This window comes from Lissotriton vulgaris, chromosome 5 (assembly GCF_964263255.1).
Source record: "Lissotriton vulgaris chromosome 5, aLisVul1.2, whole genome shotgun sequence".
Taxonomy (NCBI): Eukaryota; Metazoa; Chordata; class Amphibia; order Caudata; family Salamandridae; genus Lissotriton; species Lissotriton vulgaris.
Window position 1 is genome coordinate 2,000,807,438 of NC_141693.1, and position 16,513 is coordinate 2,000,823,950.

General features: G+C 48.6%; 1 protein-coding gene across 1 annotated transcript in view; it reads left to right on the plus strand.

Moving 5' to 3' along the window:
* Window positions 1–219: 219 nt before the first annotated feature.
* Window positions 220–16,513, plus strand: part of UCK1 (uridine-cytidine kinase 1) — a 128,120-nt gene continuing 111,826 nt past the window's right edge. The window contains exon 1 of the mRNA XM_086924784.1: window positions 220–423. Coding sequence (XP_086780910.1) covers window positions 343–423 — 81 coding nt within the window. The 5' untranslated portion in view covers window positions 220–342. The remainder of the gene's footprint in view (window positions 424–16,513) is intronic.

Sequence of the window (16,513 nt, forward strand, 5' to 3'; positions counted from 1 at the left end):
TTCGGTGCCTGGTTTCCGCTTCACTTGGTTGTCCGTCATTTCTTTTACTTGAACTCTGAACACTTGTCCGCTTTCTATGACGTTGACGATATTTGTTTTCCTTCACGTGATCTGTCAAAATATGACAGGAAAGTTTGTCCAAATCTTACGCATGCGTTGTTTAATGTTTTTGGATGGAATGATGTTAAAACTACATTCCCCAGCATTCTTCGCGGCTCAAGGCTACCGACAGCCCTGCTTTGTCCGCCGCAGAGCCTGTCGGGAGCTGTAGTCCGCCGTGTAGTGCCGCACACTGCGAGGCAGGCTCCTGGGTGTCCACCGTCCGGAGGCCGGGCACTGAACATGGCCTCTGCGGGGAGCGAGGAGCGGCCGCACCAGAGGCCCTTCCTCATAGGGGTGAGCGGGGGCACGGCGAGCGGCAAGGTAAGGAGCGGATGAGGTCAGAGCCCGGCAAGGTGAGCGAGGGCCGGTTACAGGGCAGCCCTGAGGAGGGAAGGGGCCCTCAGCCAGTGAGGGGTGAGCAAGGGTGGGTTTCTGGGGCGACCAAGGGCAGGGGTCGCAGGGCAGAGGTCAGGGGTGATTGAGAGCAGGAGACAGAGGCCTGGCAGGTGACAGGCAGCAGGAGGGCACAGGGGTGACAGGGCAGGGGGGCTGTGGGATTGCCACCCAGAATCAGGCCCTTAGGACGCCCTGTTTCCAGCCCCAGGCTTTGATTGACTTCATAATTTATTTATTTATTTATTTATTTATTTATGCAATTTTATATAGCGCGGACTTTACCCGAAGGTGTCAGAGCGCTTCACAATAGGAACAGAAAAGATACAAGCTGAGAACGTTACACGAGCAACAGATTGCAGAGGCATTCGTTATGTTACATACGGTAAAGTGATAATTGTGAGCAACCAAGAATACATGAGGTAGTAAAAATTGTGAGAAACCAAAAATACATGAGGTAGACAAGGTAATTGTGACACTTGTGAGCAAACAAAATACATGAGGTAGTAAAAATGTGGGCTACCAAAAATACATGAGGTAGTAAAAAGTGCTCAGGAGGGAAAAGTGACAAGTGTGCAGGCTACAAGAGAAAATAGAGTATAATTTGTGGTATGATACTGCAGTATATGTTACACACTCAAGCACAAGAACAGACGATTACGTAGGCAAAAGTGGCACTTGTGCAAGTATCAAAGGTAAAAAACCTGTGAGAGGAAGCAAACCGTGTGTTACAGGGGCAAAGTGGTGAGTGCAAGTTGCAAGAGGGTACCAAACACAAGTACATGGATAATACTGCAATAAAAGGCAAACACTCTAACCGCAAGAACACACTGGGGAGGCACTTTCATGGACATGAGAAGTAGAAATTATCAGTAGTGGGAGATCTTCCTACAGACAGAAGAGAGTTACTTTTGGAGGTGTCTCTGGAGGAGGAGAGCTTTGAGGTCCCTTTTAAAGGCCTGGGAGGAGGCTGTGGTCCGGAGCTGAGGCGGCAATGAGTTCCAGATTCTCACTGCGTTGCCTGAAAATGATTGGGCCATCGTTCTTTCCTTCTTGAAAGTGGGAGGTTCAAGCAGTAGATTCTCCGCATTGCGTGAAGGTCTAGAACCTCCAGAGAGTTTCAGTTTATTCGCCAGGTAGAGAGGAGAAGAGGAGTGCAGGGCTTTGTGGGTGATACAAGCGGTCTTGTAGATAGCTCTAGCCTCCAAGGGAAGCCAGCGGAGGGTAGATAACATCGGTGTGATGTGATCGCTTCTTTTGGCCCCATAAATGAAACGAGTTGCTGAGTGGAAAACAGACTTAAGTGGGGACACGTGGGATTTGGGGAGGCCAGTAAGAAGAGAATTGCAGTAGTCGAGTCTGGAGAGGACCAGTGCTTGCACCAGGGTTATAAGGTCCCGCTCCGCGAAGAAGCGACGGATTCCCCAAAGAAGGCGCAGTTGGTATCGAGCTGATTTCGCAATGGAATTGATGTGGGGAATTAGATTAAGTTTTTTGTCTAGTATGACACCAAGGGATTTGGCGCTGTCGACAATGATGGGTTTATTGTTTAGTAGATTCATCTGATCCAACCATGATTGAACCGGGGGAGGAGAGAGTGAGGAGGAGAAGAGGAGGAATTCCGTTTTGGAGGGATTCAGGATCAGTTGATGAGTTGACATCCAGTTTTGAATGGAGTCGAGAGTGGAGCTTAGGATGGAAAGATCGTGAGTAGAGGCAATCTTGAGGTAGAGTTGAGTGTCGTCAGCATAAAGATGATAGTGAATCCCGGATTTACTTAGGAGATTTCCCAGTGGTTCTAAATAGAGATTGAACAGTGTGGGAGCAAGTATCGAGCCTTGGGGAACACCTTGACCTACCGCCACAGGAGGTGAAAGACTGTTCGCTATTTTGATCATTTGGGATCTGCCAGAAAGGAAGGATGCAAACCATTTAAGCACAGTGCCCTCCATGCCCATTCTCTGTTGAAGAATATTGAGGAGGGTATTGTGATTGACAGTGTCAAAGGCTGCGGAAAGGTCAAGGAGAATTAGCAGACAGGACCCCCCTGAATCAAGTATCCTCAACGCGTCATCAACCACTTGCAGTAGGGCTGTTTCAGTGCTGCAGTTTTGGATGAAGCCGGACTGACAGTGGTCTAGAAGGTCATTGTCCTTGATATGACAGGAGAGTTGTTTTGCTACACATCTTTCTGTGATCTTCGCCAGAAAGGGAAGGTTAGTGATGGGGCGGAAGTTGTTGAGGTCATTCGCATCTGCAGTGGGTTTTTTCAGAAGAGGGGTGACCTGCCCAGTTTTGAAGGAGGCAGGAAGGGAGCCTTGCCAGAGGGAGAGGTTGATCAGAGTGGTCCAATAGGAGAGGGAATGGGTATAGAAGTCAATGGCAATGGCACTGGGGATAGGGTCAAGAGAATGGTTGGATGGCTTCGTTTCTCGTATGCACTTGAGAAGGGCATCTTCAGATATAGGGTCAAAGCTCTGCCAAATGGCTAAGGATTTGCGCTCCTCTGGAGGGGTAGGATGAGCGACCTGATCCACAAGTGATTTCACTTTTTCATCAAAGAAAATAGCAAAATCTGCAGCTCTCTTTGTAGAATCATCCACCTTGGAGGTTGGGGGAGAGCCGTTAGGCATTTTGATGAGATCAAATAGTTTTTTGGGTCTATTTTTGGCGGAATCAAGGAGGGTTTTGAAGTGTGTCGCTTTCCCAAGGAAGATGTGCTTGTGGTACTTGGATCTTGCTGAGCGAAGCTTGGCCAGATTGTCGGAGGAGGGCACTTGCCTCCATTGTTTCTCCAGGGATCTTAGCTGCTTCCTTTCCTCATAAAGGGATTTGTTGAACCAAGGTGCTGAGGGAGTGGGCCTTAACCTTTTGCTTTTGAGTGGAGCGACTTTATTAATTTCAGCTGCAAGAACTGTGAGGCTTTGAGAGGTGAGTTCGTCAACATCTAGGTTCGGGTCGAGCCTTGGAAGGGATAGCAAGGCTGATTCACAGAGGGGACCGACATCAATATTTTTTGCATCCCGGAACCATGAGATGGCCCTCTTGGGTTGGCCAAGAGTTATAGAGTGTGAAAGTTGAAGAGAGAATGGGATGAGGAGGTGGTCAGACCAATCTACATGAATTGGGGTAGTGGTAGAAAGCATGCCTGATTTAGATATAACAAGGTCCAGGATTGCGCCCTTAGAATGGGTTGATTCCGTGCAGTGTTGGATAAGATCGTTAGTAGATAGGAAAGTGGCCAGTGAGTTCGCAGAGGAGTCTTGCGGTACTCCCCAGTGGAGATTGAAGTCACCCACGAAGGTCTGATTGTCACTTCGCGAGTATTGGTCGCTGATAAAGTCGGTGAGTTCATCCATAAACGAAGGGCCACTACGAGGCAGGCGGTAAATGACATGGAATCTGAGGGGTGAACGGTGTTGCAATTGAAGCTCAAGAGAAAGGCATTCAAAAGTTTTGGAGGAGCTGTTAGGAGAGGCCTTGAGTTGGAGGGTGTTTCTAAAGATGACTGCAACACCTCCCCCCGTGTTGCCAGTTCTGTCATTCCTAAGTAAAGAGTAGCCTGTGGGTAATAGGAGATCAAATATAGAGTGAGATGTATCTTTGAACCAGGTCTCTGTGAGGAAGAGCATGTCAATATTATGAAGGGTGATGGTATCGGAGATTTCAAGTTTGTGTTTTACTGCAGATCTGCAGTTGTGAAGCATGCAGCGCAGCTCTGTCAAGACTGTTTTGGTGACGGGGGCACTAGGGCTCTGAAGGGTGATCGGGATATTGTACTTATGAGGGGGTGCTCGGGGGGGTTTAGGTGGATGCTTTGTTCTGACAGAGGTGATGATCGGAATGGCGTAGATAGTGGGGTTGCTAGGGTATGTCAGTTGAGGAGGGGTGGCGCTCAAGGGCTTGAGTGAGTTAACAGAGTTTCCCGATGATAGGTTAAGCTTGGCTGTACTGGGGTGAGGGGGCGAGGTGCATCTCGTGGGAAGTTGGGAAGGAGTAGCGGTGCAAGAAGGGGTGACAATCTTAGAGCTTAAAAGTGAAATGGCAGCTGTAAGCTGGGAGATGGCGGTGATAAGAGAGCCTAGTGTGTTTTCCAGTGAGAATGGGGCAGAGCACGGAAGGTTGGGTTGGGGAAGGTTGGGTGGCTCAATTGAAACAAGGGGGGGAGGAGTGGGTGGTGGCAGGCAGGGAGAGGTGGCAGGAAAGGAGGTAATTTTGGGTGTGGGGTTCATAAGTGGGGAAGGGTAGTGGGTGAGAGCGGGAGTTAGTGACACGGAGGTTAAGGGAGAGTTGTCAATGTTGGTGTTGCAAGAGGGAGAGGAATTAAGGACAAATTTAGGGGGAGAGGTGTGTGGAACTCGGCAGTTGGGTAGAATGAGAGGGGAGGCCTGTGTGGCGTCATGAGATTGTAGGAGGTTTGGGAGGAAAAGAGGTGAGGTGGTTGTGGAGGACCTGTCAGCTAGGAGAGGTGGCTGCGAGGGAACGCGCATCAGGAAAGGTGAGGGGTGTTGGGAGAAAGGGGAGTTGAAGAGAGGAAGTGGTTCTGCTGGGCCCGAGGGAGGGAAGTGGAGGGGGTTACCGGGCGGGGAAGGGGAGTAGTGCAGCATTCCTGGCGGAGTAGGGGGGAGGAGATAGATGCGGTGGGATTGAGGAGAGGATGGGGTGAATAACGAGGGGAGGAGGGGGTAAGGGGGAGGGATGGAAGGGGTGAGGAGAGCATAAGGAAAGTACACTTGGGGAGAGGGACGGAGGAGAGGTGGGCTAAAAAGGGGGGTAATGGGAAGGAAGATGGGGGAGGAGAAGAGATTGGAGAAACGGGATGGTGCAGATGGGACGAGGAGCGTATTGGCTTGTGGTAAGGTTGAAATGATGTGTGAAGGGATATACTGTGAGGGGGGAGGAATAGGAGGGGAGGTCACAAGGGGGGGGGAGGGAAGGGGGCCGACCTGTGCTCCTCGAGGGAGCCGCCAATTGGAGTGAGGTGGGGTCTGCGGAGGAGAAAGGGAGTCATGGGTGGAGCTGGAAGGAGAGTGATGGCGGAATCCGGTTGCAGAGGAGGGGAGTAAGGAGGGGAAGAGGCAGTCAAAGAGCGAGAGGCAGTTGTCTGTGCCTTGGATCAGGACAGTACCATTGTTGTAGAGTGAGATAGTGAGGTTACCTTTGAAGCAAGCAGAGGGGGAAATTTTTAGTTTTTTCCCATGGGGGATAGAGGAGGAGGAGGTGACGTTGAGGGAATAGTAAAAACTGTTGGACCAGGAGGGGATGTCATGAGTAAAGAAAATGAAATCATTTTTTAGCCTCCCAAAACGACTATTGTAAAATTGATCCACAAAAAGGGAATCTGGGAAACGTTCAATAGTGTTATGTTTCCATCGTTTAGCAGTCCATAAGCACCGTGGCACACCAGAGCAAAGTCACTATTGAGGTTACTTGAACAGTTCAATCATTATCAATGAAAAATGTTCACTATTGTTCTGTCCATTCAAAAAGTGTACTAAATGACGCAGAAAACTCCACAAAGTGATCCAAATTCACGTCGAGAGTTTAGTAATCAATCTTTAATCCAAATTCACACAGCAGCTGACGCGCGTTTCGCCCTGCAGGGCTTCCTCAAGGCTGCAAAAATTACATTAAGAAACATCATATTTAATCATTTTAATCACATCTATATAAACTCACCTATGTAACATTAAAATATTCACATCTCAAAGGACTCTAAAAATATCAGTGCAAAGAACCATCACAAAAGATAACAAAACAAGCCAAGAAAAAATAAACTTTTGTTTCCAGTCCCGGGCTTTGATTTGTCAGCAGTTGCTAACCAAGCACTCATTCAAGCAGTCAAGTGTACCACAGGCATGTGAATGTTTCAACCCTCACTCAGCTCAGCCCAGGGCATCTTGTAAATAAGGAAGAGGTGTCTTTCAACACTCACTCTCTCATCCCAAATCAGGGCATCTTGTTTATAGCATAACAGGTCCCCCTCATCCTAGCAATATGCAATTTGAAGTAATCACACTACCATGCAGAGAGTTGTAGCAGAGAATTTAATGAAGCACAGCCAGCTAGTGTTGACATTCAAGCAGGTCCGCTCCCAACTCTCACTGTCATTCATCAGAGCCTCACAAGGGTGACTTCAGCAGGGACATGGAAGGATCCAGCAATAAGGGCTTGAAAGAGGAAAACAATACAGCCGCCACACTTCTCCCCTTTCTACAAAATAAGCTTCTCCAAACTATAGCACAAACATTGAACCTCACAGCAAGTCTGACAACACCTACATGTAGAAAAGGAGAGTTCATACTACAAAGAAAGCTACTTTTCAGCAGAAATAATCATGTAACATGCATTTCAGCAAATAATCATGTATCTTTGTGTTGCTGTGAGTATGCGAAAACGGCACGTTCGTTGACACAATAACACCATTCAAGAGAGGGACACGTTAAGCAGATTTGCTCAGTGTGACGCTCTTACTAAAACATCTTGTTTGCTATACTTAGCTTCTTTGTAACTTGCCCAACTTGTAATGTTTGTGAATGATGACAGGCAGCAGGTGTACTGGGTAAACTTGTATTTATTAGCTTAACAAGATTCTCCTATCCGAGGAGCCCCGGCCGGCGCTCTGCTCCGTGCAGTTCCAAGCGCGCTAATAGATGCGCGCGCATCCGGCGCCAACATGGCCGCCGCACGTCACGTAGCGTGACGTGCAAAGACTAGACCGCTACATATCTCCCCCTTTTACCAATGTCTTAATTAGTCACTTACTCATCGTTGTCCAGCTCAAAGTCTCGAAATCTGGAGGGTCTTACCACTTGCCTTCCACTCCTGGTTACTCTACCAGTGTTCTCTTGAGTGCCTTGTAACTGCGTTCCGGTTCCTTCCATGTCTTCACTTACTGCTCCATCACTGTTCGTATTTTCTCCCATCTGGTTCCTCTCAGCTCCTTGATTCTCAATCACTTCTTCCTCTTCTCGCGCTCTTGCTGCACTCGCTCCATCGCTTTGCTCACTTCCACTTTGCCCACTTTCCACGTTCAATTCATCCATGTCTTCACTTCCCGTTCCTGTTCTTTCCCACCTCAGTACCTTGTTGCACCGGGCCATGCGGTCCTGTGACCACACATTACCGTCGCTCAGCAGGGCCGCCCGATCATATACTTCCTTGACTTGCATCGGCTTGCTATACTTGCTGTCTCCTTTCTTTTGTAGAGTGGCTAACTTTACTCTCACCCACTCTCCCTTTTCCAGTCCAGTATCTTTCACATTCCTCCGTTTGTTGTAGTGGTCAGTGTAAATTGTTTGTGCTCTTTCCAGATTTGCCCGTACCACTCCAGGGGACCACTCGCTGGTTATCACCTTTTCCTTCCAGATCCTGTTGTCATGCGTGAAGGGTTCACGTCCTCTCAATATTTGAAACGGGCTGTACCCCGTGCTTGTGGGAGTGATTCTATAGGCCCACACCATGTTCTCTAGCGCCTTTTCCCAGTCTTTGTTGCTGGATATGGCCGCTTGTATGGCTCCCATCACTACCCTGTTAAATCGTTCAACTAGGCCATTTCCGGCTGGGTGGTAAATTGCCGTGTGTCTGATGGTGATGCCATTTCTTACCATGAATTGTTTCCATCTTTCCGACGTGAATTGTGGCCCGTTGTCGCTTAAGATGGACTTGGGGATTCCTTCCCTTGTGAACGTTTCAGACAAAAACTTCAAAATGTTCTCAGTGTCCATGGATTCGCTCACCTTTAGCTCTGGCCACTTGGAGTAACGATCTATGAGGACACACACATATTTCTGCGTGCCCTGGTCATCTAGCACAGGTCCTAAGATGTCTATGGGGAGTATCGAACTTTCCAAGAGCTGGGCGTAGTGGTCTCAATGTTTTGTCAGCTCCTTGACATTGTGGACACTCCCTGACATGCCTCTCTGCTCTTATGTCCATACCTGGCCACCAGTAATTTTGTTTTGACCTGGCCTTGAGTTTTCCGATGCCCAAATGGCCTTCATGTAATAAGTCCAATAACTTGTTGATGAGGTTCCTCGGGGGAATCACCTTGTCTCCTCTGTAGATGAATATCCCCTTGTCTCCTACTGACAGTTCCTCCTTCACTTCATAATATGGCCTAAGGTTCGTCTTCACATTTCTCTTATCTGGCCATCCTTGTAGGATATGCGCCTTCACTTCTTTGATGTCGGTATCTTCTTCATATGCTTCAGTCCATTCTTGTTGGCTGATTAACCTCTCTTGGTCTTCTATGAGAGCTACCATCTCTCCTCCGTCTGCAGGGTCTTCCTCTCCAGGCTCCATGGCCGCTGCTCTACTCAAGTAATCCGCCACTCGGTTCCTGTTCCCAGGGATGTACTCCACATCGTACCTGAATTCTAGCAACTTTAAGGACATTTTGGATATCCTGGGTGTGGCGCTGGCATGTCCGCACGATGTTAATACTTTCACCAACGGCTTGTGATCTGTCTTGAGCAGAAATCGGGTACCCCACAGGAATTGCCGGAACCTCGTCATGGCCCACACCACCGCTAGCATCTCCATCTCGATGACGCTGTATTTGCCTTCGGTATCCGTCAATGCTCTGAATGCGAAGCTGATTGTCTCCATGTCCCCTCTTCCTCGGTCTTGCATAAGTACAGCGCCCAGCCCTTTGTCACTGGCGTCGGTGGTGAGCACCGTGGTGCCCTGTGGGTCATACCCTTTGAGCGGTATGGCTCCTGAGACCTCCTTTTTGATGGTTTCAAACTCTGCTTGGGCTTCCGGTGTCCTCTGAAACGCCGTGCTCTCTCTGGTCAGCATCCTCATGTTGTAGGTCTTTGAGGCAAAGTGTACCACGAATTTACTATAGTACTCCGCCATTCCCAAGAACGACCTGACTTCTTCCTTATTCTTGGGGGGCGGTGCTTCAGCGATGGCCTTTACGTTCTCCGCCTTTGGTGTGACCCCTTGTTGTCCGATTTCATGGCCTAGGTATGTCACAGATTGCAGGCCCAACCGACATTTGGTCCATTCTGCCGTAAGGCCCTTGACTTCCAGTGTTTGTAGCACTTTCTCTAGTTTCCGGTCATGATCCATCCTATCACACCCCATCACTAGGATGTCGTCCTGGAAGTACTGGACGCCATCACAGTATCTGAATAGTTGGTGCATCATCTTCTGAAAGACTGCAGCCGCCGAGGCCAGTCCGAACGGCATTCGACAGAACCGATAGCACCCGAACGGGGTGATGAAGGATGTGAGGCTTTTGCTGTCCGGATGCAGTGCTATTTGGTGGTAGGCCGAGGTCAAGTCAATAGTGGAGTACCACTTTACTCCTCTGGTCTTGGCCAGCATCTCTTCGATTTTGGGAAGGGGGAATTTCTCCACTACGATATTTTTATTCAGTTCTCTCAGGTCCACACAGAGCCTGACCTTCCCGTTGGGCTTCATCACGACTACTAGGGGCGCCAGCCATTCCGCACAGGTGATTGGTTCTATTATGCCTTTCCTCTCCAACTCTTGGAGTTCCGTCTGGACTGCTTCTCTCACTGCTATAAGTACGTTCCTCACCTTGTGTGCAACTGGGGTGGCTCCTTCCTTAAGCACGATCTTGTGTTGGAACTTTTCCATTCTGCCCACCGAGCCTCCGAACACTTTCGGGTAGTTCTTCTTCCATCTGTTCCTGTCCGGCCATTCCTCCTGTTCTGTGAGTAGAATTTGTTCCTTCCCTCCGGGGTCTAGTTTTATTCCCAGGTCACCCTGGTCTAGCCAACCCAGGACGGAGGGTCCTTTTTCCGCGACGTATAGCTTGCACCATGCAGATCGGCCTCTGAACTCGAACAACAGGTGTCGGAATCCCAGCATGGGAATGCGATCCCCATTGTAAGTGACCGGTCGAATGTCTAGTTTCTCCAATTCTGGGCCCAGCTGGGGTTGGAACTCTACTTCCCATACTGCCCGTTGAATAATGGTAAATGGAGATCCGGTGTCTGCCACCACTGTGATGGTGATGCCGCCCATGGACATGTCTAGGACAGGTTTGGTCGATCTTTTCCCATCTACACTTAGTACCTGGTCGTAGATGCATAAGACGGTGACCACTTCTTCTTCTGTGACTTCCTCCTGGTCATCTTCTTCTTGATCGACATATTTCACCATCCCCTTTTGTTGTTTCTTCCGGCACACCTTCTCGTAATGGCCTATGATGCCACAGTGTAGACATTTGGCTCGGAATGCCGGACACCTTCTGTCGTGTGCTTCATGGGACCAGCTTCCGCACCTGTAGCACGTTTTCTTGCTCTCATTGTTCGCTTGCTTCCCTTGCCATCTGTTGGTTCCTTTGGTCCCCGGTGTCTTGCTTCTTTGGTCTTTGCGGTGTTCCTCTTCTTGTATTCTGTTTACCAGGGTCGGGGCGGCCACTTCTTTCTTGGTTGCGTTTGCACACCTCCGTGCGAGTTCCGCCCTCTTCACGATAACCAATACGTCTTTGAGTGTGGTGTCGCCACTCGCCCACAGCTTGTCTTGTACATTTGCGCTCGTGGTGTGCATGACAATCTGGTCTTTGATGAATTTGTCCTCCCATAGTGCGTATTTGCACGTGGCCGCCAGTTTCCTCAGGGCCGCTACATATTCTTCAATGGTTTCTCCCGCCTTTTGTTTCCTTTGCTGGAAATTGTATCTGTTCACTGAAACGCAGATGGTGGGACGATAGCGTTTATCTAGGTCTTCCATTGCATGTGCATACACATCGTCGTCGGTGTCTTCTCTCTTTTTCGGTACCAAGCTTTTGTAGATTCTGAGTCCCTCCGGACCCAGATTCAGCAACAGAATACGTTCCTTTCTTTGGGGGGTGAACTTTTCTTCATTTTCATCCTCCAGGACCCCTATGAAATTGTCTATGTATTCCTTCCAGTCCTCCCACTTCATCAGTGGTTCTCCGGGTTTCGGTAGGAATTGTACTGGTGCTATTGTGTACCCCGCCGGTGTGCTCATCTTCACTTCCCTGGTGACTATTACGTCGGTGCTTTTGCCGGTGGGGCTGCCTGGGGTGTTGTCCTTGAACCCTGTGCTTGTATCTTCCTGGGGACTCTTGGTGTTGGTCCCCCCTTGCTCCTCTTTGGTAGCCAGCGCTACACCTCCCTGGCGTCGGTCTTCAGGAATGCCACACGTGTGTGTAGTTGCCTGTGGGGTGGTTGCGCTGCTGCTCTGGCCTATTCGCCGCTTCTATGCTTAGCTATGGCACTGCCACGCTCCTCGGATTCCCCCCGTACCTCTGATGTGTTCTGCCGTGTCTCCGCGCTCCGTTTCGTCGGCTGGGCAGTGTCAGGTAGCTCTTGCCTGTGTCTGGGTAGGCCAAGTGGCTGTGTCTGGGTCCTACTGCACCTCGTGGCTGCCTCGTGGGGCCGACGATTTTTTTTTTTATCTCCTTTGTGGTCGTCTGGCTGTTCCTCCCGACCTCGTCGCCACTGTAATGTTTGTGAATGATGACAGGCAGCAGGTGTACTGGGTAAACTTGTATTTATTAGCTTAACAAGATGCTCCTATCCGAGGAGCGCCGGCCGGCGCTCTGCTCCGTGCAGTTACAAGCGCGCTAATAGATGCGCGCGCATCCGGCGCCAACATGGCCGCCGCACGTCACGTAGCGTGACGTGCAAAGACTAGACCGCTACACAACTGACCTTAGTGCCGCCGGTCTCTCAACAACTAAACAGCATGACCATGCACGGCCGACACTCACAGGGTCACAGTATTTGACCAATAGCGTTTTGATCTTTACGAGGTCTCCAACAGCAAAATGTGATTCATTCACATGATGTGATTTCATCACATCTTTCTCTTATCTCTCACTCCTTTTGCCTTCGCCCAAACATCGTGCAAGGATATAGCACATGGTTTATATGCAAAGAACTATGGTAGAAGCAAACAGATACCATCGTTTCTACCATGCATGAGCTCAAAAGTCGACTGACCTGTTGAAAAGTGGAGTTGTCCTGTACACCCACACCAATTCACGCACTAACTCAGCAATACATTTCTTCATTAGTACAGCACTCTGAACACACTCCACCAAAGTCCGATTAAAAAAATGCACAACCATAGAATTACCCATGGGTCAATGTAATTGAGGTCTAATATATCTTATAGTGCTCTCGTCCCCAAAAAATCATCACGCATGATGAAAGAGATACATTTTACACTATTATCTGTGAATACACAAACTGGAACACTTTCTTTAATGAAAGTTTCGCATAGAAATTGGACCAGAACAGAAGCCGAAGATTCATGCCGAAACTTGACCTCAACCCAAGAGTAAGATCAACCAGTATTGTAATATAACAAAAATGAATTGGTGATCAATGAAATGTCCCTAAAAATCCAAACCAGCTTTCTACCAATCTCTGGCAGAAGCAAATACTGTGATTTCTTCAGGAGAACAAGTTACCAGTCGTTTATTACATATGAAACATTTGGGGCATTATTTTATAAGATCTTTTAGCCTTTCTGTTAGCCCCAGTACTTCTCTCGAAATCGTTTTTTGTTTTATTATTGTCTCTTCCATGTGACCATTGTAAGCTGCTTCTACAATTTTCTTATCCACCCAAGTGGAGGTACCAGTTTCTCACCACAAAGCAATAACCCATCAACCTCAGACAATTCATTAGCAACCTTCGAGAATAGTTTCAAATCTTCCAGTTCACATTCTACTCATCCGGCCAAACAGCAGAGACTACCGACCCCACTTATTATCACCCCAGAAAACAAGGCTAAAAACAGACACGCACCCCAAGCTCTGGCACACGCGTTACGCAGTGTCTTTTAATTACTGGATAAGCACTTTTTTTAACATTCATGTATGGTTGTTTAAGATTGTGGTAGCTTTTTTATAAACTTGTTATTCAGTTTTGGCTATGTGTTTTTTCAACAGCCCGGCCCGATACATTGCAGGGAGTGGGGAGGGGGGTTGCTTAGCTTTGTCACGGCACAAAGTGGGCTTCCCTAAAATCTGAGACGCCCCTTCTACGACCTTCACGGTCCGTAGCCTGATGCTTCACCAAACCCAAAGGTGAAAATAAGCCACTTACGCAATCTCTGAACACATCCAAACACAATGTCAGCCTCAGATAAGGCTGTCCAACCAGTGGTGCCCATCTGACCCTAGCAAAACCACCCCTCATTAACCTGAACCAATCAAGTCTATCTTTTCAACAAACCAACTTAATCCATCCCCCAGCTAAACTTTGCCAACTCCCCATATTCTACAAAACCAACCTCGCATCCGCCTTGAAAAAAATAACTAATGACCCCTCCAGCCAAATTTAACCCTCGCCTACACCCCCTCTCAACAGAACATAACCACTCACCCCCTGCTCCACCAAAACAAAGCTCAAACTATGCCATTCCCAATTGCTCCGACCACAGTAAAGTCTCACCCGCTCCAATAAAACAACCCCTCCCACACACAGGACAAACTCAGCCAAAACCGTCCCTAAACACAAACCTTAGCCAACTCACCTCTCCCTAAACACAACTTTGGCCTCCCCTTCCTTAAATTGAAACCTCGCCCCATAACAGGGATCTAAGAAAACAAGCATTTGCAATGTAACAGGTCTCGCATTTACACAAGTTAAATCTAGTGGCATTGTAAATGACAATGCCTTTTATTTCTGTTTTAAAAACCAAACATAAATATAAGGCATTGTCATTTACAATGTCACTAGCTCAAACTTGCGTAAATGCGAGAAAGGCCTGTTGCATTGCAAATGCTTGTTTATACTTGTGAATGCTGGCTCAAAAACGTCTCCCCATCCATACACAGCATTCTATTTTTAGAAGCATATCAAGTTTCCAGTTAGATCCTCAAATCCTTCGATTAACTTTAAGTTAAACTCACACATGCGCAAGAAAGACTTCAACTGATCTCTGTCTTTGGAGCTTTGAGAATAGCACCCACTATACCAGGATTAGGTTTGATACCTAATTCAGTGAGAACATATCCTAAATATTGTACTTCTCTTGTTCTGAAAACACATTTGTCTTTTGTCAAAGTAACACCTTTTCTTCTGAAGCACAGAACACTCAAATAGTGCTCCAGGACAGATTTTGCAAAAAATTTAATATCGTCCTGAACATCTACAACATTGGAAATTCCCTTTAGCATTCCTGAAATTACCCTTTTGACGCATCAGAAACTAGCCCAAAGGGCAATCAACAAAATTGGAATGTACCTTTTGGGACAACAAAAGCACCCTAACAATAGGAGTCAGGATATAACACAATTTGATGATAGCCTGCCATGATGTGTAACTTCCTGAACCAAGATGAGTGGCGGATAATGGCCAATAAATCCTCAGTTCTAGGAAGAGGAAAATCCTTATTGAGTTTGATTGTATGTAGAAAACGCCTCTTTGAAATTGTCAACCCATTGTTATGTAATGTCACTTTCCACTTCAGCCACTTGAAATCGCCTACTGGGAATAAGAAGCATTTCAAGATCAGCTTTATGCTAACAAGCTATCAATCAATCAATCAGGGATTAATAGAACACGCTACTCACACGTGCGGGTCTCAAGGCACTGGGGGGGAGGGAAGGAGGTGCAACTCCGGTTCGGTCAATAAGCCAGGTCTTGAGGTTCTTCCTGAAGGGGTGGGGGAGCATCTGATGTTGATGGGGAGTTCGTTCCAAGCTTTGGCTGTGATGTTGGAGAAAGCTTTTCCGCCTGCTGTTGTTCAGCGGATGCAGGGGGTCGCTGCGAGGGGAAGGTCGGCGGAGCAGAGATTCCTCTTGGGTACGTGGAAGGAGACTCTCGTTGAGGTATTTGGGTCAGATGTTGTGGAGGGATTTGTAGGTGTGGGTGAGCAGTTTGAAGGTTACTCACTTCTCGACAGGGAGCCAGTGGAGATCTCGTAGGTGTTGGGTCATGTGTTTGTGCCGTGGGGTTCCAAGGACGAGTCTAGTTGCGGTGTTCTGGATGGTTTGGAGCTTGTGAAGGAGAGTTCTGTTGATTCGGGCGTAGAGGACGTTGCTGTAGTCCAGTCTACATGTCATGAGAGCGTGGGTGACGGTTCTTCTGCATTTGGGGGGATCCATTTAAAGGTCTTACGGAGGGTCCGGAGGCAGGTGAAGCTGGTGGAGGCAACAGGGTTGATCCGGCAGGCCATGGTGAGGGAGGAGTCGAGGATGATGCAGAGGTTCCGTGCGTGGTCTGTTTGGGTGGGCGGGCTCCCGAGGGCGGAGGGCCACCAGGTGTTGTCACAGGCAGAGGTGGAGGGTTCGAGGATGAGGACCTTGCTCTTCTCTGAGTTGAGCTTCAGGCAACTGCTTTTCATCCAGGCGACGATGTCCCTCATTCCTTGCTGGAAGCAGAGTCTGGTGTCCTCAGGGTTCTTGGTGAGAAAGAGGATGAGATGGGTACCTTGGGCCTATGATACTATGCTGAGCCTGTGCTGTCTGACGGTGGTGGCGAGGGGGGGCATTTAGATGTTGAAAAGCGTGGGGCTGAGTGATGATCCTTGGGGTACTCTGCAGTTGATCTCTGTGGGTTCAGAGAGGAACGGAGGGATTCTGATCCTCTGGGATCTGCTGGAGAAAAAGGATCGGATCCAGGAGAGGGTAGTTCCTCGTATCCCAGCGTCGCGGAGTCTGGCAGTGAGGGTGTGATGAGAGATGGTGTTGAAAGCTGCGGAGAGGTCTAGTAGGATGAGGGCCACGGTGTGTCCCTGGTAGAGTAGTATGCGCATATCATCTGTGGCAGCGAGGAGGGTGGTCTCGGTGCAGTGGTTGCTGCGGAAGCCAGACTGGGAGGCGTCTAGGATGGAGTTCTCTTTGATGAAGGCTGTCTGCTGGGTGTTTACGATTCTCTCTGTGACTTTGGCGGCGAAGGGAAGGAGAGAGATGGGCGGTAGTTTTTCAGGTCTGTCTGGTCGGCCGTGGGCTTCTTAAGGAGGGGTTTGACCTCTGCCTGCTTCCAGGCATCTGGGTAGATGCCGAATTCGAAGGAGGCGTTGATAGTTCGTCCTAGTTCGGGTGCGGTGGACA